Source organism: Salvelinus alpinus, chromosome 2, assembly GCF_045679555.1.
Source record: "Salvelinus alpinus chromosome 2, SLU_Salpinus.1, whole genome shotgun sequence".
NCBI lineage: Eukaryota > Metazoa > Chordata > Actinopteri > Salmoniformes > Salmonidae > Salvelinus > Salvelinus alpinus.
The window spans coordinates 70821346-70845366 of record NC_092087.1 but is presented as its reverse complement, the minus strand read 5'-3'; the positions used below and the strand labels follow the sequence as shown (position 1 = coordinate 70845366).

Below are 24021 nucleotides of genomic sequence, written 5' to 3'. Positions count from 1 at the left end.
GGTAAATATTTACCCAGTAACCACCTCATGGGTCCGTAATCTCACCAGTATCGGTGGCAGACAGGGTACCGCCTGGGGTTGAAGTGATTGTGGTGTGGACGTATGCTGCAATAGTAGTGAAAGAGTTTTTGGATAGCATAAGTAGTTACCGTACGTTTGGGTTGACACTTTGTATCAGACACTCTCCTGAGTTGGCGAGCCTGTAAGTGTTTGATAGCACCCCTGAGAGGATTCTGTGTGTGTTTTTTGGGGTGTACACTGCATAGGAGCACCATGGATTTGCTGCAGGACTCTCGGTGGACAATGCAGGGCCTCAACAGCCGTCTGAAGGGCTTCCTGGAGCAGGTAAACAAGCTGCAAGAGGCAAACTGGCATCTGGAGGGCCAGATTGCATACTGGGGCCTAAAGAACGCCCCGCACCCCCAGGAATGGACCCAGCAGGAAAGGACTGTGGATGATCTCCGTGCCCAGGTGAGACTGGCATCTATTACCTTTTTAATTGGTCCAAACAATGAGCCCTGAGGGACCCCAACTCATTAAACAGTGTTTTTCTTATGTCCACCGACAGTACCTTTGTTTGCCAGTGATTATGCTGAGGTACTGTAATGCCTAGATTTGTTTGAGCTGCTGTGTTCTGGCCATACAGTAGCTAGTAGGACTGACTTGGACTAACTTGTATTGAATATTATCCGTATAATTTTTTACCAGAGTAGAGCAAAGCAGACGATATGTCTCTGAAATAGCTGGCAAAGCATCTTTACTTCAAAGGTGTTTTCTTGCGTGCAGAGTTTTGGCTTTGAGACAGATACAGCACTGACTGAGCAAACCAGTTATTAACGATTTTCAGTCCTAGCGATGATTACACTTAATAGCAGTCGAATTAAAACAGACATTTGACAAGTAGTTCCTATCAAGATAATGTCAACTCTTCCAGAGGGTGAGAAATAGTGTCATACTGTATGTCAGGACATTTGGAAACAAGCCATCACTCCATTGTCACACTCAAGAATGTGGATCCTTTTATTGCTTTAAAGGCCGTTGCCCTAGTAGACCATTAACACGGGCTGCTGTAATTGTCAGCTCGCTCGCATGAGCTGATTGGAGGTTTTGCAACCGCTCCTTGATTTATGGTCTCTGAATGTGAATGGAGACAAAGGCAAAGAAAGCATCAAGATCTGACCTATGAGTATTGAAGCCAACGGGAGGGTTGACATTTATGCCCAATTTCACTTTCAGTGAGAGTGTTGCGTAAAATATGAGCGATTGCCAATCCATTGATCAATATAAAGATCCATCATGCATAGCAGCACTGATACGATACCTGCAGACTTTACCATGTGAGAACATGGCATGTACAAATGTACATATGTAGGACATTTCCTCACATTTTCGCCTGAACTAATACCTGGAATGTTGACTTCTATGGAACCCAGGACTCCCTGGAAAACAGTGGCAATTGTTACTGAGTGGACTATCCTGGCTAAATAAATCAAATCAAATGAAATAATGTGTGCCTTGACATACGCATAACTGATAACGTTCTTCAAATCTTCCTTTGACATGAATTCGTGATTGATAGTAACACTTGTCTTTGTTATGTGCATCTTCCTCAAGTCCGGTTTCAGTCCTAGACTGCTGTTATTGTTGTGGGTTTAGGTTTTAAGACCTGGCGCCACCCTCATTCTATTTAGAAGCATTGAATAACAAGCCATAATAAGGAGTACTGGTACCCGTGTATATAGCCAAGTTATCATTACTCGTTGTGTATCTATTCCCTGTGTTATTATTTTTTTTATATCTGTTCATTATTGGGAAGGGCCTGTAAGTAAATATTTCACTGTTAGTGTACACCTGTTATTTACAAAAAAATTGATGTGATTTAATTTTAAATCAATCAGTTAATGTTCAGTTGGAGAAGTGCCCTGTTGGAAGAAAACGTGCTGATATCTGGTTTGTACTCTCTCATGGCTAGGAATCAACAGGGTCAGACATGAATAACTGGCAGAGCTAAGATAATGGAACGGGTACTTACAATGAAAATATGATTATAATCGTTGAGGCACTTCTGTGAGAAAAAACACAATATTGTCCAAGTTATTCCAGGTTTTCCTCCTTCAAAATGGGTGCGTTTGTCTTGAGTAAGCATTGTGATATTGTGATTGGCAAAGGAAGAGTCAGCATTGACACTCAAAAATGGCCCTAGGTTATACAGTAAACATTTCCATATCAAAGATGCAAGGGATTTTGGATAACATTTGTTTAGGTTTCATGTACTTACATTGCAGTTAACGCCAAACATTTGGGGTTTTCGACGTCAAGTACTAGAATTACTGTGAGAGGCTCTTTGGCTTTAATATCTGTGCCACAGATGCTTCAGGCCTTGTCTTAATGAACCCAAATCGTGGGACGTCATGATGTAATAAAACTGACTCACTGAGCTGGTGGCAATCTGACAAGCATGAACAGGCAGAATATAATAATGCAGTCTTTTAAATTAATGTGAAGTGGATCTATGGGATGCTGGTAAATACCCATAGACTTCCAGTCATTGCTCTAACGCTAGTTAGCGTTGGCTCGCAAAACTACCTCTAACTTCCTTCATACTAGACACAGAGACATAACAATGGTATCCACGATTTCATCTGACTCTGGGGAAGTAGATAAAGGGCCTCATTGCCCAAAATCCCGAAGTATTCCTTTATCTTATTCTACCTTATCTCTGTTCCAAATTCCTTTCTTTGATGATATTTCAAAGGCTTCTATCTTCATGCTTGTGCTAGTGTATTAGCCTTGTACCATACTCTATGTGCTATAGCCAACTCTTCCATTGGTCAATGTCATGCCACACAGTATGAGACAAGGTTAGTGTAATTCAAGGAAGCAAAACCTTTATTACAGTTGTTCTATTGTGATAAGCCTCACCCACATGTTTTCACATTTTGAGAAAGACTCTGATGCAGCACCTGGTAATGTGAACTTCCAATGTACTGAGGTGTATTCGTATGTGATTTCATGTTTCAATGTGGGTTTTTTCTACCTATTGGGCCAATGACATTAGATGGATCAACAAGATTGAACTCATTTTTAAATCCTTGTTATTTTGTCTTGTGTGTGTTGACTGTGTTTTGGTTCTGTAGGTTGGTAAACTGCTGATGGAGAACGCAGAGCTGGTGCTGCAGTCTGACCACATGATGTCCAGGGCTTCTACCATCCAGGCCAGGTCAGTCGTGTTTGGGACATTATAGGTGAGGCCTAGAATACTATACTAATACAGTAACACATACCCTCATAGTATTTCTTTTCATCATAATTAAAGAAAACACAGATATACCATAGCAGTTGTGAATGCCTTCTGGAAACATCTCTTTTAAGAGCAAAAATCCATGAAATCCTACACCTACTGTTAGTATAATACTAACAGTAGGTGTAGGATAATACTAACAACCAATTTCAGTCTATAACACTTTAAATGCACCTCTTGAATAACAATCAGATATTTTATTTTCCCCTGCAGCGATACTTGATCTCTTCTCTACTGTAGCAGCAGTACAGTCCGCACTTTGTTATAACTCGGCTAGTTCCCACTCCTGTTCAACAACCTGCATACAAATCGCAGCCTGGCTGTGTTGTGCCTGGTCGGCACTTTCCCATCTGTATTGATGCAGAGTGACACACCAGCCCCTCTGCTACTGCCAGAGATCTGCGTCCCAAATGGCACCCTAATTCTTATTTAGAGCACTACTTTTGACCAGGGGCCATCAGGGTACCCATAGTGTGTGGTCAAAATTAGTGCACTAAATAGGGAATAGGATCCCATTTGGGATGCAGCTGGAGATCCATTAACCCCTGCAGGGCAAGGGAGGGCAACAACATGCAGGCAGCTATGAGCTATGAATATACACCTCCTCTATTTATATACTGTGTCCTACTGGCCTTACTTGGGTCACTGTCACAATGTTGTCTGAGCTTGTATATTGTATTTTATATTGTATTTTTAAAATATTTAGATACATTCTTTGTGTACTTTTTTACATTTTACTGCATTGTTAGGAGCTAGTAACATAAGCATTTTGCTGCCCCCGCTAAAACATCTGCTAAACTGTGTACGCAACCAGTAAACTTTGATTTGATGTCTGTGACTGTGACTTTAGCATCTGTTGGGAAGTGAGGACTATTGCAACTACTGAATGACTGTTGCACGATATTTTTCCCACTGTATGATAAGGTATTTTACAGGATTAGGTCAGATCTGATGAAGGGTCACTAAAACACATGGGAGCATACATTGCAGTGTGCAGTCTATTTACCTTGACCTGAAAACACTTGTATATCTTAAAACCTTTTACTAAAGTGGGCTAAATCAGGGTCACACAGAGTGATTCCTGGTAGTCTTAAACAAATCTACTTTGAAACAAAAGTATACACCTCACACACATGGATATAGGCTTAAGAAAAAAGAAAACACCTATACCATGTCAGATATATGAAATGTATTCAATTTTGAGTTTGCATCCCAATATTACAATATTATATGCATCACAGAAGACTGAAATATAACAAAACCGTCTGACATACTGTAGAAACACTGGATTTTCGTCAGTAAAAAAAAGAAAATACTTGATTAATTAAGACATTTTGAAAAATAGGAATAACATTTCAGCCGTGAGACCAAAGAGGGTGCTTTAAGTCAGTGACTGAAGGAAAGGCCTAGACCTGCTTAGATACAATGGATGTGCCGCTGTAACATGTCCATATACTGTGTCACAGTGTTTACCTACAGTACATGCACAGTATGTGTAGCTCTTTCACCACCCATGTAAAGTACCCTGACTAGTTGACCCAGAGTCGGGGACATTCAGTAGCCTTACATTGAAAAACACTTCCCTATGTGACCATCACCACCTCTTGGTAAAGTCTAGGCCTATAGCTGCTTTGTATAGACCACTGTGGTCAAGGCTAATTACTAGTCAATATCGCCGACTGAAACATGGTAACAGGAACTACCTGTCCAGTAAGAAACACAATTCTTTTTTTCAGTTTTCCCATTTCAAAAAGTTTTCTATTGAGTGCTCTAATGAACACGACCCAGTTAATAGGATGAGATGTGTTCTGTGTCCTGTCATAGATGTGAGTTGGAGGAGAGGCTGACCAAGTGTCTGGAGCAACAGGTGGCTCTGCTGAGGGAGAACAAGACGAGGGTGGAGCATACCAATGTGCAGGTGGAGGTGGAACTACACAACTCCATGGCAGAGCTGCAGGACATGCACCAGGACTATGTGGTACGGTCTTGTGCCAGTGTCCATGCGGTTCCGTACACCCGCATTCGTTCAGTAAAGACATCCGTAAAAAGGTTGAATAAATGTGGCCATGGATGTGTTACTCATTTTAAGGTTGAACGTTACATTAGTTTGTAAGATAGCCTTAACATTAGGCTATTTACTGTAAAAGTAATATTGAATTGTGCTTGGTTGACAATGCAACAAAATATCAACATTTAAAGGAGATGTATCTACTGCTTGGATAGTTCAATCTGAGCCACTGGTTTAATCCCATTCTTCAACTTGTATTTTTGGTTGAGTTGGAAACATGAATCCAACACATAATTTGTTAACATGTCGACAAGTTTATAGGCTATTTATTGTATTTCAAAAGTAATATTGAATTGTGTCTGGCTGTTAACGCAGGACATGCACCAGGACTATGTGGTACGGTCTTGTGCGAGTGTCAGTGTGCATGTTGCAAGGGTCGGTACAGTTCCGTACACCTGCATTCGTTCAGTAAAGACATCCGTTAAAAGGTTGAATATATACTGTTACATTAGTTTGTAAGACAGCCTTGACTTTTGGCTAATTACGGTATTACAAAAGTAATATTGAATTGTGTTTGGTTGACAACACAACCAAATACCAACATTTAAATGAGATGTATCTAATGCTTGGATAGTTTCATCTGAGCCACTGCCCACTGGGCACACCAGGTCATTTCAACATGGATAATTGGGTAATATTTGGTTGAGACGTTGATCAGTGAGATTACAACCTATACTCACCCACTCAAAAAGACAGACAAAAGTTAGTTGAATTTCCAATGTGTTATCATTATGCTTTCAACCATATAAAAGCACAACCAAATTCCAATGAAAAAAAACATATCGTTTTTTTGGATTAGTTGTCACCAAATATCTAGCACTGCACTTGCAACCCTTTGAGGTTACATCAAAGTTACAATGTACACTTTATATAATTACATAAGAAGTTGCAGTATAGTTGCAGTAACCTCAAAATGTGGCCATGGATGTGTTACTCATTTTAAGGTTGAACGTTACATTAGTTTGTAAGATAGCCTTAACTTTAGGCTATTTACTGTAAAAGTAATATTGAATTGTGTTTGGTTGACAATGCAACAAAATATCAACATTTAAAGGAGATACATCTACTGCTTGGATAGTTCCATCTGTGTCAATGACTTAGTCTGGCTTTAATTCCAGTTTGTCTCCAAATGAATAATTGATATGTTGGATGTCTGCATCTCAACCAAAAATCTAAGTTAGAAAATAGGACTGAATCAAAACAAACTTTGATTAATGGGCATTTAAATGTTGGTTTGTTTTGATTCAGTCCTTTTCTTTAACTTTGATTTTTGGTTGAGATGCAGATGTGAATCCAACTTATCAATGATTCATTTGTAGACAACATGGAATAAAAGACTAACTAAGTCATGGGCACAGATGGAACTATCCAAGCAGAAGATACATCTCCTTTAAATGTTGATATTTGGTTGTGTTGACAACCAAAAACATTCCAATATCACTAAATATCATTACATTTGAATTCAACCAGAGCTTGAAGCCATTGGCCTATTTTATTGTCTATTTTTAGTTCTGGGTTGAATTGAAACAATAACTATTGATGAATATCGTAGCTATGCAGGGCTGGGCTTGGGAGACCAAACGGTAGCTGTAGATATATACATTCTCCAGTAGGAGGTGCTGCCCAGCCTATAGTATTTTTTTCTGATACTGGATATAATGTTGAAGATCTGACATTGTTTTAAAGTTACAAATTCAACATATTTTATACAAGGTTTGTCTACGTTGAAATTTGGTTACCATGGTTACATAATCCTGTGGTTGATGTTTCACCCTCAAAACAACATATTACGTTGATTTCTTTTTTCAAATCCAATGTATTTCCCACGTAGATTCCACATCACAACATGTTGAAAAATGACATTGCACCAGTTTGTGCCCAGTGGGAAGTGACTCTGGCAGGGGTTATCCAACTCTGTCTTGTTCCAATTAGGAGGAAATTCGTTAACTTTTTACTGATCAGCATCCAGTGTGTTTGCACAGTATATTCCACCTTTGATAATTCCCATTGTCTCGTTCTTTTTTTTATGTTTATGTGCGGAGGTTGAGAGAAAGGTGTGACAAAAAAGAGAGAAAAAGAGAGGAGAGAGAAAGAGAGAAGGAAGAGAGAGACACATTAGAGAGGTGAGAGAAGAGAGAGAGAACGCAAGAGACAGAAGAAAGGTGACACAAGAGAGAAAGAGAGAGAGAAAGACACGAGACAGCTACTGTAAAGAAAGAACAACGTCTCAGAACACCTTCTCCTTATTAGCCCATTAACCAGAAGAATGCCTACCCCTGTTTTCTCACACCTCCCCTATTGATCTCAGTGGAAAGGCGTGTTAGGTTTCACACCATCCTTTCCCTCTCAATGCTTTCCTGTCATCCTCCCGCCCTTCTCACTCTCTCTCTCTCTTCTCCTAACCCCTTTTTATTCCTGCTGACTAATATTCCGCCTTCCCTTCCTCCACTCAGATCTTTACGTGATCCAGGTTCTCTCTCCCACACACACACGCACGCACACACACACGTGCACGCACGCACGCACACACACACACACACTGTCCCAGACTCACAGGCTCAGGCTCAATAACAGACTCTACCCCTCCCCTGCATTGCGTGTGTCTGCTCTCACACTGTTCTCTCTCTCTCGCTCTCTTCCTCTGCCCTCGTTCTCTCTCTGTTCCCTTTTCTCCTTCTCTCTCAGATCCATCACCTCTCGCTGTCACACACACACTCTTGCATACTCTCTTATATTCATATATCTCCCTGTCTCTCTCTCCCTCTTCTCTCTCCCTCTCTCTGGTTGGCTCATTGTGCAGGCAGCCCGTGCTCTGCAGCAGCAGCAGGCCGACTCCTGTGATGCGCTACTAGTGACGGCCACAGCGTGGGAGGAGGATGGCACAGGGATGGAGCTCTCCCAGCTCCTCGACCGAATCAGGACGCAGTGCGACCGCCTCAGCCTCACCGGCCTAAATCAAGTCCCAGATGACCGACACCCCGGCCTGTCCGCCGGCCCAAATCAAACTCCATGCTCCGCTGCCGGGCCGAGCCGTTTCGGAGCCACACTCAGACCCCGAGCCCATGGAGGATCTCTCCCACAGGTACGCAGTGTCCCACTGCCTTTGTCCCTCCCCCAGTTTTTATTTCCTTCCTTCCATCCATCCATCCATCCCTCTCTCTGTCTTTCCTTTCATCCTCCCTTGGCTTCCTGCCACCTAGTCACACCCTGATCATAGCTCTATCTCTGCTGTTTCCAGGCAACGCAGTGATATGTGGTGAGATAAGAAGAGTTGGTTTGTTTTGATATGTTGTACTGAATTAGTGTCGGAGCTCTGAGGTGGTCTGAGGTCTGAGATGGGTTGTTTACCTCTCTCCCTCTTTCTCTTTCTCTCTCTCCTTCTCTTTCTCCCTCCGTCCCTCTTTATCCTCATCACACCCCTACCCACACAGAAAGGTGCCCCATAGACAATCCATTACCTCCAAAGAAGAGATCAACTTTTACTACGATTTTGAAACGCTGCTTTAGATATTGATACGTCGTCAACCACAACCCGCAGCATTGTCATACATCACTTGTAACGGGCCTCTCTGATCTGCTTTCTGCTAAGTCCTTATAAGGCATCAGCTTAGGACAGTATTCTTTTCAGTCTTTGAAATAGGAGCATTTGGATTTCAGTTGGAAAGGATAACTTGCAATTGGCCGGTAGCATATAGCCACCTTCCATAGCTGTTGGTTTCGACAACATCACATCGGATGGGGACAGTATTTCAGGCTTTGAAACAGTAGCATTTTGATTTCAGGGAATATGATATATTTAGCAAATGACCTATAGCTTTCTCTCATAGCTATGTTGTCTTCCACAATAATGCAGCCCGTCTAGTCAGTTTCGCTTATTACCCATGAGATTATATTTCCGCTCATGTTTCAGGTTTTGAAATAGGAGCATTTCGGTTTCAGTGGAATAGGGGGAATAGAATGAGTCACTCATCATGGCTGTGTTGTTTCCGTCTGGTCAGTTTTACCGTCTGTGGCACACTGGCTGCATCCAAATTGGCACCTTATTCCTTAGTTAGTGCACTACTTTCGACCAGAGCCCATAGGGCTCCTATAGGGCTCTGGTCTAAAGTAGTGCAATTTTTAGGGAATAGGGTTCCATTTGGGATGCAGCCAGTGACTTTGATGTGACAGGCGTGATTAAGCATCTTGGCCCATGGCTCCAGGCAGGCAGCGACTGGTACTTAACCAGCGTCTGCTCTACAGAATGACTTTGTTTGTTGCACTCCTAGTTAGAGGCCCTTTATGTCAGAGTGGACTGGAGTCTGGAGTGGAATACAGCCCTGTTACAGCCTGGTTCCAGATCTGTCGGGGAAGCAGAGTTGGATAAAGCACATACAATGCATTCGGAAAGTATTCAAACCCCTTGACTTTTTCCACATTTTGTTACGTTACAGCCTTATTCTAAATTATATATTTTTTTTTTATAAATCCTCATCAATCTACACACAATACCCCATAATGACAAAGCAAAAACAGGTTTTTAGAAAATGTTAGAAATGTATTAAAAATAAAAACAGAAATACCTTTTTTAAATAAGTATTCAGACCCTTTGCTATGAGACTTGAAATTGAGCTCAGGTGCATTTTGTTTCAATTGATCATCCTTGAGATGTTTCTACAACTTGATTGGAGTCCAACTGTGGTATATTCAATTGATTGGACATGATTTGGAAAGGCACATATCTGTCTATATAAGGTCCCACAGTTGACAGTGCATGTCAAAGCAAAAACCAAGCCATGAGGTCAAAAGAATTGTCCATAGAGCTCCGAGACAGGATTGTGTCGAGGCACAGATCTGGGGAAGACACTCCTCAGTAAAAGGCACATGAAAGCCCGCTTGGAGTTTTCCAAAAGGCACCTAAAGGACTCTCAGACCATGAAAAACAAGAGTATCTGGTCTGATGAAACCAAGATTGAACTCTTTGACCTGAATGCCAAGCGTCACGTCTGGAGGAAACCTGGCACCAAACATACAGTGAAACATGGTGGTGGCAGCATCCTGCTGTGGGGATGTTTTTCAGAGGCAGGGACTGGGAGACTAGTCAGGACCGAGGGAAAGATGAACGGAGCAAATTACAGAGATATCCTTGATGAAAACCTGCTCCAGAGTGCTCAGGACCTCAGAGTGGGGCGAAGGTTCACCTTCCAACAGGACAACGACCCTAAGCACACCGCCAAGACAACGCAGGAGTGGCTTCGGGACAAGTCTCTGAATGTCCTTGAGTGGCCCAGCCAGAGCCCAAACTTGAACCCGATTGAACATTTCTGGAGAGACCTGAAAATAGCTGTGCAGTGACGCTCCCCATCCAACCTGACAGAGCTTGAGAGGATCTGTCGAGAAGAATGGGAGAAACTCCCCAAATACAGGTGTGCCAATACCCAAGAAAGCTCAAGGCAGTAACCGAAGGTGCATCAACAAAGTACAGAGTAAATGTCTGAATACATAGGTAAATGTCATATTTCAGTTTCAAAATCTAAAATCTAAATAACAGTTTTTGCTTTGTCATTATTGTGTGTAGATTGATGAGGACATTTTCTTTAATCCATTTTAGAATAGGGCCTGAGTGGGGGTCTGAATACTTTCCGAATGCTCTGTACATACTGTATGGGACAAATGAACTAGCTATTATGTTATCCTTCTTACTGTAAAATGACTGGTTAAGGTTAACACTTACAATAATTGCCCCTAATACGTTCTTGTTTACACGGTAATTACAGACTAATATTATGATGTCCACAGGTTCGAGGAATCCACTGAGCACAATCGTCAGTTTAATGTTTAACTAACCAACTTGATTCAACGTGTTTGTGCCCTGTGGGAATCTGTGGGGGAAATGATTACAGGTAGATGTATAAAGGTGTGAAGCCTATTTACAATGTTTCATCAAGTTTAAGTCTTGGTTTAGAGTTGTTTTACTTTGTGTGCCTGATAGTTCATCAGTTCGTGTCAACGCCTAGGGTGTCAGATTACCCTCATCGACCTGTCCCACATGTGCCCAGAGTCCTCTGGCTCTGTGCCAATGTGTGTGGGTACCAGTTTTTATGAGTGTGTGTGTGTGTGTCCCTGAGTTCCATGTGAACTGTTCCTGTTTGTGTGTGTGTCAGCATCTATCTCCATCAGAACTTTATTTTTGTGTTCTTCCATGTGAATGATGTGTGTGTGCAGGTGCGTGCATGCGTACTTGCGTGCGCACGTGTAGGTGTGTGTGTGTGTGTGTTATATGACCTCCTTCTCTCTCCCCCAGCTCAATGCAGAAGAGGCAGCATGGACCCAGGTGAACCTCGGAGGGACTGCCCTGAGGGAGGCGCGGGCAGAGCTAGCCGAGGCCAGGAAACAGTGGCACTGCCTGCAGGTGGAGATCGAGTCCCTACATGCTCTGGTGAGCACACACACACACATGCACAGACACACCACTGTAGCCTCAGCATTGCGGCAGACACATACAGTACTTTTCTGTCTCTGCCACACACCCATAATGGATCAGTAGAGTTTGGAGAACATTCATCTTTATTGATTCTGAAACACTATTGGTGATTCTCTCACACTTGTTCTCTTGCCTCTTCCCCCTCTACCCCATCCCCTCTCACTCTCTCTTCTGTTCCACATTCTGTGTCATCCTCTCATCACCTTTTGTTCCTATCCACCCTCTCCTCTATCATATTCCCTCTTTCCCCTCTATGCTGTCCTCCCTCTCCATCGCTGTGCTCCACCTTCTTCATCCACTCTCTGCTCTCTCTTCCCCTCTCCATTTTTACAATGATTTAATCCCTCTGATCCTGCTATTTCCCTCTCTCCTCCATCTCCTCTCCTATCTTCTTTCCCCTCTCTCCTTTCCCCTCTCTCCTCTCCTCCATCTCCTCTCCTATCTTCTTTCCCCTCTCTCCTTTCCCCTCTCTCCTCTCCTCCATCTCCTCTCCCTTCTCTCCTCTCCCCTCTCTCCACCTCTCCCCTCTCCTCTCCCTTCTCTCCTCCATCTCCTCTCCTCTCTCCCCTCTCTCCACCTCTCCCCTCTCCTCTCCCTTCTCTCCTCCATCTCCTCTCCCCTCTCCCCTCTCTCCACCTCTCCCCTCTCCTCTCCCTTCTCTCCTCCATCTCCTCTCCCCTCTCTCCTCTCCCCTCTCCTCCATCTCCTCTCCCTTCTCTCCTCCATCTCCTCCCCCCCCCCTCCATCTTCTTTCCCCTCTCTCCTCTCCTCCATCTCCTCTCCCTTCTCTCCTCCATCTCCTCTCCCCTCTATCTCCTCTCCCCTCCATCTCCTCTCCCCTCTCTCCTCCATCTCCTCTCTCATCTCCCCTCTCTCCTCTCTCCTCTCCCGTCCATCTCCTCTCCCCTCTTTCCTCCATCTCCTCTCCCCTCTCCACTCTCTCCTCCAACTCCTCTGCCCTCTCTCCTCCATCTCCTCTCTACTCCTCTCCCCTCTCTTCTTTCCCCTCTCTCCTCCATCTCCTGTCCAATGTCTCCTCCATCCCCTCTCCCCTCTCTCGTCCATCTACTCTCCCCTCTCCCCTCTCTCCTCCATCTCCTCTCCACTCTCTCCATCTGCTCTCCCCTCTCTCCTCCATCTCCTCTCTACTCCTCTCCCCTCTCTTCTTTCCCCTCTCTCCTCCATCTCCTCTCCACTCTCTCCTCCATCCCCTCTCCCCTCTCTCGTCCATCTACTCTCCCCTCTCTCCTCCAATGTCTCCTCCATCCCTTCTCCCCTCTCTCCTTCATCTGCTCTCCCCTCTCTCCTCCATCTCCTCTGCCCTCTCTCCTCTCCCCTCTATCTCCTCTCCCCTCCATCTCCTCTCCCCTCTCTCCTCTCTCCTCTGCCCTCTCTTCTCCATCTCCTCTCCCCTCTCTCCTCCATCTCCTCTCCCCTCTCTCTCCTCCTCTCCACTCTCTCCTCCAACTCCTCTGCCCTCACTCCTCCATCTCCTCTCTACTCCATCTCCCCTCCCCGCTCTTCTTTCCTCTCTCTCCTCCATCTCCTCTCCAATCTCTCCTCCATCCCCTCTCCCCTTTCTCGTCCATCTACTCTCCCCTCTCCCCTCTCTCCTCCATCTCCTCTCCACTCTCTCCTTCATCTGCTCTCCCCTCTCTCCTCCATCTCCTCTGCCCTCTCTCCTCTCCCCTCTATTTCCTCTCCCCTCTATCTCCTCTCCCCTCCATCTCCTCTGCCCTCTCTTCTCCATCTCCTCTCCCCTCTCTCCTCCATCTCCTCTCCCCTCTCCCCTCTCTCTCCTCCTCTCCCCTCTCTTCTCCATCTCCTCTGCCATTTCTCTCCCTTTTCACCTGCTCCCTATCTCCTCTCTCTGTCCCACATGATTTTCTCCTGTCCACCCTCTCTCCCCCATCCTTCCCTTCCCCAGGAGAAAGGTCTAGAGAGTTCCCTCCACCACACCAAGCGTCAATACTCCAGCCAGCTGCAGGGCCTGTCAGAGGTCATCCAAGGCCTGGAGAGCGAGCTGGAGCAGGTGAGGGGCGGCCTGGCCACACAGCAAGAGCGCCACGGTCAGCTGCTCAATACCAAGATGAGGCTGGAGAAAGAGATCGCCACCTACAGGCGCCTGCTGGAGCGCGAGGAGGGCAGGTGAGGGGGCTAACGGTCACAGACAGGGGCTGTATGGGCCCTCAACAAAAATATTGCACTAAAAATGAAATAGGATGCCATTTGGGACAGATCCTTGGGCAGATGTAGCAGAGGAGGTTTGGTGAACTACATGGTGATGAGTAACCTTTCCTGAGATTTGAGATGTGTAACTGTAACCCCCAGAGCAAAAGGCTTTACTCTAGAATGGAGCAGCTGAGTCAGATTCGATTTCTGGTCAATTACACAGACATAGATGCTCACAGATGAATACACACTTACTAAGGGTGAGGTAGCTGATATACAGGTATTACGTTATATTGTGATATTAAACCGTTTCAAGCTACAGGGCATATTCACAGCAATGAGCTGGCAGGTCTTTGTCCAAAACCGTAAACCTGAACTATAAATAAGAACTATAAAGCGATGAGAGGTATAAAATTGCATGACCCGAATGAACTTCTGCATTAAGAATGAAGATGGCTGAAATTAACAGGCAGGATAAGCTTTCGTACAACATTAAAATGTCCAAACAGAAATTGTATCACAGTGAAGTTTTTTTAACGAGACAGTGAAGGAACTTGAAGGTATTTTGCTAGAGAAACTTATTGAGGCCACTATACATTTTAAAGAAAAGGGATCGAAAGTGAAGGTTGTGAATCATTAGTCAGTAGGAGAAAGATGATCTCAGGATCTGTGAGGACATGAGGAAGGGTGGAGACCCTTTTAAGTTGCATGAACTCTCTCCTTTAGTTTGCAAATGAAACGAAATGAAGATGCCCCAGTTGTTTTTAACAGAACATGAAAACATGCTATAAAAACTCTCCCATGAGCGTCCCACGCCTATAATGATCCATCTTTTGTTTCCCATGCACATTCAGACAGTCAGAACCTCATCAAAAAAGCACCACCTTGTTCTCAAACATTTTCAATTAAATTAAACATCCAAAACCGTCCAAAAGGAGCTTAAAGGATGAAGTTCATTTAAAAAAGGATTCCTCTTATTTTAACCCTTTTGTTTCTCTGTCAAAACAGCTACATTTATGTGTTGTCTTTCTCTTTTGTTGAGGAGTGTGACAGATGACTTTCTTTACTGTTGCAGCTTAAGAAAGCCTTATCTGCATAGAGAATCAAGAATAATTGCAGGTTGAGACAGAGATGTTCTGGCGGTGACTCAATATAATAGCGAAACTGTTGGTTACTGGAAATTCCCCAGACTTGTGCTAATGTACACTGAGTGTAGAAAACATTAAGGACACCTGCTCTTTCCATGACATAGTCTGACCAGGTGAATCCAGGTGAAAACTACGATCTCTTATTGGATGTCACGTGTTAAATCCACTTCAATCAGTGTAGATGAAGGAGAGGAGACCGGTTAAAGAAGGATATTTAAACCTTGAGTGGGGTATGGTAGTAGGTGCCAGGTTTGTGTCAAGAACTGCAATGCTGCTGGGTTTTTCACGCTCAACAGTTTCAAGAATCAAGAATGGTCCACCACCCAAAGGACATCCAGCCAACTTGACACAACTGTGAGGGTGTGCCCTTAATGTTTTGTACACTCAGTGTATTTACCTACATACAGTACAGGCAGACAGACAGCCATGCAGGAAGGCAGACAGGCAGGATGACAGGCAGGTAGACAGACATGCAGGAAGACAGGCAGACAGACAGGCAGGAAGACAGACATGAAGAAAGGCAGGCAGACAGACATACAGGCAGACAGACAGACACATTTCTCTGATTTGTATGTACAGATATAAGACAGTTTTAAACTGCCAGCTGTTCTGTACCAGACATCCCCACATTCACCTCAAGGCGTTCATTCACTCAGATCTTTAATGTTGTTTCCTCTTAACATTTATTAGGGAAGATTCCATTCAATTTACAAGCCTAAAGATAATACTCAATTATCATCACTGAGGCATTCAAAGGCTAGTCACACGAATGTTTTCAAGCACAGACAGTTCACGGCCATTATGTTTGTACATTGCAGATCTGTCCCTCAATTTAGCACACTCACCCCAGCAGGCTCATAATTATGTTTTCATTACCACCTTTTATTTATCTGGGAGGTGCCCGGCATTATCTAGTTTTATGACCATCCAGGTTGAGAAAGATGGCGCTCGATGATGCTTCCTCGATCTTCTCCCAGTCTATTGGATTTATATCTATATTCTCAGAAGATCACAATGCACTTGCTCAACTCAAGATGCCAGGCTCTGTATTGATTCAATCTGCTCTGTCATATCATGATTCGGATGTGCTGACCGCACTATAAGATATCCTTCCGCCACGCAATTTCTTTGAGTGCACAGAAATGGCTATAGTTATCCATCAAATATGTAGACAGCATCTGAGACAGCTGCCGAAGGAGTGTCCCCCCCACACAGATGCCATTGAGTCCTACTCACCATGTTTTCTCATCTATTCACAGGTACCCAGGTGGGCGTAACGGACAGTTCATGGGGCTGCGGCGCTGGAGGGGCCCCAAAAGAGAGCCAGGCCCCATAGGGGAGGAGCCCAAAGAGAATGGAGTGGAGGAGAACGGCCTCAGTGACCCCGCGGTGACCCCTGAGGAGCCACTGTCCAAGCCCCTGCCTGAGAGACCTCAGCGGTGGTCTGTGACAGAGAACGGCCTGAGGAAGAGCCCTGCACTAACTCTGCATAGGCAACAGAGCCTGGTCATCCTTACAGGTGGGGGACATGGTCAGACACATACACAAACAGAATGGTATACACATATTCGTGTTAATGGTCATATACACACTCGTATACACACAATCAGGCAGGAGTACCATACACACACACATTCAGTATGCTAAATACACTATATATACACATTTGGATATTTCAGCCACACCCATTGCTGACAGGTGTATATAATCAAGCACACAGCCATGCAATCCCCATAGACAAACATTGGCAGTAGAATGGCCTTACTGAAGAGCTCGTGACTTTCAAAGTGGCACCGTCATAGGATGCCACCTTTCCAACAAGTCAGTTCGTCAAATTTCTGAGACTCTTGTGGCTGCCCCGGTCAATTGTAAGTGCTGTTATTGTGAAGTGGAAACGTCTAGGAGCAACAACGGCTCACCCGCGAAGTGGTAGGCAACACAAGCTCACAGAACGGGACCGCCGAGTGCTAAAGCGTATAGCGCATATAAAGCGTATAGCGCATAAAAATCGTCTGACCTCGGTTGCAACACTCACTACCAAGTTCCAAATTGCCTCCGGATGCAACGTCAGCGCAATAACTGTTCGTCGGGAGCTTAATGAAAAGGGTTTCCATGGCCGAGCATCCGCACACAAGCCTAAGATCGCCATGCACAATGCCAAGCGTCGGCTAGAGTGGTGTAAAGCTCGCCGCCATTGGACTCTGTAGCAGCGGAAATGCGTTCTCTGGAGTGAGGAATCCCACTTCACCATCTAGCAGTCCTACAGACGAATCTGGGTTTGGCGGATGCCAGGAGAACGCTACCAGCTCCAATGCGTAGTGCAAACTGTAAAGTTTGGTGGAGGAGGAATAATGGTCTGGGGCTGTTTTTATGGCCCGGGCTAGGACCCTTAGGTCCAGTGAAGGGAAATCTTAACGCTACATTGTTCAATGACATTCTAGACGATTCTGTGCTTCCAACTTTGGGGCAACAGTTTGGGGAAGGCCTTTTTCTGTTCCAGTATGACAAAGCCCCCGTGCACAAAGCGAGGGTCATACAGAAATGGTTTGTCGAGATCGGTGTGGAAGAACTTGACTGGACTGCACAGAGCCCTGACCTCAACCCCATCGAACACCTTTGGGATGAATTGGAACACCGACTGTGAGCCAGGCCTAATCGCCCAACATCCATGCCCGACCTCACTAATGCTCTTGTGGCTGAATGGAAGCAAGTCCCCGCAGCAATGTTACAACATCTAATAGAAAGCTTTCCCAGACGTGTGTAGGCTGTTATAGCAGCAAAGGGGGGACCAACTCCATATTAATGCCCATGATTTTGGAATGAGATGTTCGACGAGCAGGTGTCCACGCACTTTTGGTCATGTAGTGTATGTGTGTGCGACCAATCAAATTTGATTTAATTTGAGTATGTGTTTTGTGTGCAGAGCCAGAGAGAGACAATGATCTGAGGATTTCCACAGTGAAGACCCAGGAGATCTTCCAAGGCAACGTGGTGAGGGAGAGTGCAGAGGGCACTGGTACCGTGGAGTAAGTATTTATCAGACCTAGGGCTGTCGCGGTGACCGTATTACCGCCACACTGGCGGTCACAAGTCATGAGGGCAGTCAAATTCCACATGACCGTTTAGTCACGGTAATTAGGCTTCTCTAAGCTCTGATGCTGCTGATGGTCATTAGTAGCCGACCAAACTTGCTAACTGCCTGGTACTCCGCACTCTATTGTCCCTCTAATCACTCCGACATCAATATAAATGTAATCAAACACTTCATGAGAGCCCACGAGCTCATGTTGCGCAACATTTCTATAGGCTATGCAATTGTGTGAGAAAACAGAGTGATGGCCTCTATTAAAAAGAGGATCCCATCAGCTTTCTATAGGCCTGGCCTACTATATTTATTTCTCAACTTTCCTAATATTAAGCACATTGCTTCTCTTCACAACAGTATAGCCTACCTGGCTGGCATAAAAAAATGTACCACGGGAAAAGCGTCCTCCATTCGTGCACAGATAACATGTGCACAGATAAGTGCACAGATAACATGTATTTTTTCCCCTGCCTCTGTTTTGACACAAGTGCATAATAATAGTCCATTCTGAATCAAAACAAATTTCACACATACACTAACATTCAAAAGTTTGGGGTCACTTAGAAATGTCCATGTTTTTGAAAGAAAAGCACATATAAACTTGGATTAGCTAACACAACGAGGCATTGGAACACAGGAGTGATGGTTGCTGATAATGGGCCTCTGTATGGCCTATGTAGATATTCCATAAAAAATCTGCCGTTTCCAGGTACAATAGTCATTTACAACATTAACAATGTCTATACTGTATTTCTGATCAATTTGATGTTATTTTAATGAACAAAAAAGTGTTTTTCTTTAAAAAACAAGAACTTTTCTAAGTGACCCCAAACTTTTGAACAGTAGTGTATATTATTTAGTATATGGAAAGACAAGATTAAATCAAGAATAGTCTGATGGGTGACAATATTAGCCTATCACAGAATTATATATCATCACTTGTGAATGATGCCTAGCGTATGGCAAGAAACTATGTCTTTTTTTCATCTTTTTCAAACCATAGTCACACACCTCATGTAGCCTTGCCCATAGGCCTATATTTTGATACGATTTGTATCAAAACTAAAGTGGCCAAATAACTTCCTAAAATGAAGCACATTAATCCACTTTACAAGGGGTATAGAGCCTAACTGGCATACATAAGCAGCGAGTGTGTTTCAAGTTTGGGGAAGATCCTTTTCATCATAAAAATGCACATTAATAATAAAAGCATTACATGCATAATTGCATTTGCGGTCACTTTTGATAATGGTGTTTGCTGTGCTTATAATGTGAAGAAACAGCCTAATAGATTATCAACATTTTGAGCTAAACGTTCTGATCTGTTGCGTCAGCCTCAATGCGTAAAAAAGTATTTTTGATGCTAGTGGTTGCATTATTTTGGAATCTATCACATCCCACAACTGTCCCAGACTATGTTTGGAATATGTATTTCTTGCACAGAATAGAATATGTCAACTTTTGGACAATGGGGGATAGTAGATTCACATAGGCTAGTGCTTTTGCTTGTCGTTAGGCCTAGTCATCTTGTTGGCTGACAAAAAGTAAATGTGGACAAGGATAAGGACGTGTGCAGTTGCGTCACCGATGTGTCTGTCTTCACTTGCAGCCTGTGAGAAAGACCTGATCATGTGATTGAGAGCCATGTAAGTGAGAAGTGCTTCGGAGCATGCAGCACTTAGGGAGAAGGGAATTATAATTATTATACAGTATTTAGCCCAAGGGCACAACGGCCACAAAAAGCATGGATTTTTTAAGAGTGCATTACGGTCACACAAAGGGGATTCCGCCGGGAAATGTTAGGCATTATCAAGTGCCTCAAATTGAATGAGAGACTGATGAAGTGTGTACAGCCTGTGCATAAAAACAAAACAGAGCTCATGCCTTTCAAGCAACTTTTTTCAAATCATCATTAGAGTGGCGTCATGCAGCCTTACAATGTATTATAAATCAAAACATATAGCCCAACGTTTGTAGAACAACTAAATGTACATTAATAACTCTAAATTAAGCATATAGGAGTACCTATTTCTTTGTTAACCGCTCAACACAGAATAGCTGCATGTGCGCACTCCCTCAAATCGTTTGGAGAAAATATAATTTATATTTTATTCAGCTTTGTTCCATTGTATTCGTCATACTATAAAATAATATAAAATAATGCCATGGAATTCTAAGCAAGTCTTGTCTGCTAAATTAACTAGTGTAGCCCATAGCTATATGGCATAGCCAGATCAGGGTCTAACATAAGGTCAACTCAGAGTTTGCTATTCTGTTCTTGTGAAATAGACAAAATAAATCTTCATATCATGTTTCTTTATACCTGTCTAAAATAAAGAATGGATTTATTGTTAAGGTGTAGGCTATATTACATGGATTTATTAGACTTTTTAAAATGTAGATGTTCCAAAGGTCTGCATCAGTGGCTTGTAAGCTATGTGTGGAAGCCAGCAGAGGCTAAATGTGTTTATGTTAATTAATGGTCAATTACCGTGAGACCGGCAGTTATTTGGTTGACAATCACCGGCTGACAAAATTTCGTCATCACCACATCCCTAATCAGACCTATTAATCGTGATCTTTGACCCAATGTCACCGCCTGCTTCAGTCAGTGTGAAAAGTAATCGTTCCTTAGTGTCAGAGAGTGTCAACTACAATGAAGGGAGCAGGGATGCTTTACTTATGACGTTATTCAAGAGACTATTATGGGATATGTTTACAAACTGTCAAATGAGGTATTCTAAGTATAATTCAGGACAAAGTGTTACCACTTTAGGTAGCAGCTGAACACATCTTTCACATGAACCACCTTTCCCTGTGTATTGTCTTTGTTAGACTAATGATGACACCAATAGTCACACCCAACCACAGGGAAGTACCTCTGCATGCCTAAGCCAGGAGTGATTAACAGCAGTTTATTCAGTTGCGAAATGTGGCATAAATTTGTCATGAGCTCTCGGTCTGGGGGTTGTTGGGAATCTTTTTCATTGAGAGACATTCCTTAATGAGCTCCATTAGATGTGGAGACAAGAGGGAGCGGCGTCTGTCATTCCTAAATTCTTTGTGCACACATCTGGTGTTAAAACCACACACCGTACCAACCGGGATGGGCCGGGATGGCCGCATACATATTTTTGCTTTCAGAGTCTTCGTCGCCCAGTTGTTTTACTAACCGTGTCATCTCGTAAACTTTCCTTGACTCTGAATTAGATCATTATCACAATTAACTGTTAACGAGGCATGTACAATCCTTGTGTGTGTTTGGGAAGGGTTCTCTGACTTATACCTATACCTGTAAAAGTCCCACCCATACAATCATATAGGACTAATCATCAGTTAGAGATACCGTATTACAATTTACCCCAGGTTTACTGTGGCCAGGGTACAACTCACAACACCAGCTTTGTAAAGGATGGTTTGTTTGATTGTTTATATACATGTAGTCTACATGTCTAGTTGTAGTCTAGCATCTATTGCATTTTAAAACCGAACCCATTGTTTTCCCAACCCCCCCCCCCCCCCCCCCCTCCAGGACGGACAGGATCGACAAGGTGATTAAGCAGTGGGAGGGCTCCTTCTTCAAGGGGAACCCCAAGCTGCGGAAGAAGTCGGTGTCGCTACGATTCGACCTGCACATGGCGGCGGCGGATGAGGGCTGCGCCCAGACCAAGCAGGACAGCCTGCCTGACGTGGAGGTCCGCCTGGTGATGAAGAGGTCCCGCAGTATCCCCACCATCGCGGCAAATGTCGAGGCAACAGTATAGTCGAGGCAACAGTACACCTATCATTGATAGGTGATATCATCATTGAATTGCCTCCCTCATAAATGTTGTGATCTGGCAACAGCATCCCTACCCTTGACTGTGATATCACCATGAGATCAGCATTGCTTCCCATTGACCTAGGTTGAAGATGGGAAGGTTAAGACAATGAAGTAATTCCATGCGGAAGCTTTCGAAAATATGGGACCGACCAGCTCCATTAATAACTATTAGCGCCATTGCTAACTAGCAATGCTGGTGTTATGAATTGCAAAGAGTTATGAAATATTATAAACTGGGTGGTTCGAGCCCTGAATGCTGATTGGCTGACAGCTGGGGTATATCAGACCATACACCACGGCTATGACAAAACATTTGTTTTTACTGCTCTAATTATGTTGGCAACCAGTTTATAATAGCAATAAGGCACCTCAGGATTTGTGGTATATGGCCAATATACCACGGCTAAGGGCTGTGTGCAGTCACTCCGCATAAGAACAGCCCTCAGCTGCGGTATATTGGCCATACACCACATCTCCTCGGGCCTTATTGCTTAATTAGAGTCCTCTTGTATTAACCTGTATATTTTGAACCTAGCCATTGACCAGAGTGGTATTGTCATGTCATCAAAGCTCCTGCAACTCCACTATCACCCACAATCATCATTGTGACATCAGCATTACCAGCAGCCATTTTGCAACCCCCATGACCAAACCATCCTGGTGACATCCATACAAAACCACATACATGAGAGGTTAATGTGTGATTCAGAAAAGTGAATGCCATTAATTTGATATATCAGCATTTCTCAATCATGTATAAAAGTAGAAAGTCATATTGCCTACTTATGATTTTGCCATCAAGGTAAATGTGACAACATGCCATGTTAAAGAGATTTCCCCTGTGGTCAATAATACATCATACCAGTGTATAATACTCACTGTTGTCACCACATTTAACAAATGTATAATCCAACCATCCCTCAGTAACAACTAACAATTTATACAGGTGGTGAAAAATATAAACATGGAAAAAGGCTGAGCCATCAGAGTTGTATGTGGCATTCTACTGTGGACTATTTAAGGGTGGTTATTTTCTTCTCAATTCGCTGTGTGTAAAATGCTAATGGTTTTGCTATGCTGTCATGGATCAACCCAGCACTGAGAGTTTGCCTATGGCTGAAACCTGCTTTTTCCTTATAATGATGTAAATTAACTGTAGTCTATATATTATCTATATATGGACAATATGGCCACAGTCAAAACAAAGCAACGAAGATAGACATGTACAGTAAAAAAAAATAGCTATTTATTTCCCCCATACTGCTCACTGTGACCCGAAATTGCAGTGATGCTTCTTCCTGGAGAGCAACCCTCCTGTAGGTTTTCATGTCAACCCCAGTTGTAACTAACCTGATTCAGTTTATCAACCAGATAATTATTAGAATCAGGTGCGCTAGAATAGGATAGGCGCGAAAACCTACAGGACGGTAGGTCTCCAAAAATTGGAGAGCCCTGTTCTAATCTAACCCTGCCACTTGTATCGCAGAGATATACCCTGATTTAGCCAGCAGGGGGCGGTATTTGTAAATAGTTGCTTTACAGTATCCTGAATGCTTTATTTTGGTGTTGTTGTGTCGTATACATAATATCTATATGACTGATTACACTCTATAAGACAATATCTTTATTTAATTTTTTTGCTATGTTTTTGAGTTGGCACCAAATATATGATGTGAAAATAATACCATTGTGCATTGCAGTTGGGTCCCTCCTGTGTACAAATGTTAAAAACAATTATCTTCTTTGCAGTTCTTCATGCGCTTGATTTGCTCTGCTTCGTGGAGTACTTAGGACTAAATCTTCTTTTCGTTTTTGGGGCTCTTTAACATTAGAATGAAGAATTATGCTTTTATCTAACAATGTATTCATTTAAATAAAACACCAAAAACGCTGTCTTTAGTAGTTTTTTTTTATCAATATAGAATAGTATATTTCTCTAGTCATGGGTTTTGTACAAATGC

The 24021-nt window shown here is 43.4% G+C and overlaps 1 protein-coding gene across 1 annotated transcript; it reads left to right on the top strand.

Moving 5' to 3' along the window:
• LOC139567608 (keratin, type I cytoskeletal 18-A-like) lies at positions 1-23953 on the top strand. The gene is made up of 9 exons (XM_071388979.1): positions 1-471; positions 3138-3220; positions 5126-5279; positions 8170-8451; positions 11653-11787; positions 13760-13980; positions 16412-16671; positions 18076-18178; positions 21770-23953. Exons 1-9 carry the CDS (start codon positions 274-276, stop codon positions 21999-22001), a joined length of 1668 nt encoding a protein of 555 aa, XP_071245080.1. The 5' UTR covers positions 1-273; the 3' UTR covers positions 22002-23953.
• The last annotated feature ends 68 nt before the right edge of the window (positions 23954-24021 follow it).

Bases quoted from the DNA above. Each gene is read 5' to 3' on its own strand.
- LOC139567608 (XM_071388979.1), top strand. From the start codon at position 274: ATGGATTTGCTGCAGGACTCTCGGTGGACAATGCAGGGCCTCAACAGC. The intron at 3,221-5,125 runs GTCAGTCGTGTT...GTCCTGTCATAG, and splicing joins GCTTCTACCATCCAGGCCAG to ATGTGAGTTGGAGGAGAGGC. The intron at 18,179-21,769 runs GTAAGTATTTAT...CCCCCCCTCCAG, and splicing joins GAGGGCACTGGTACCGTGGA to GACGGACAGGATCGACAAGG.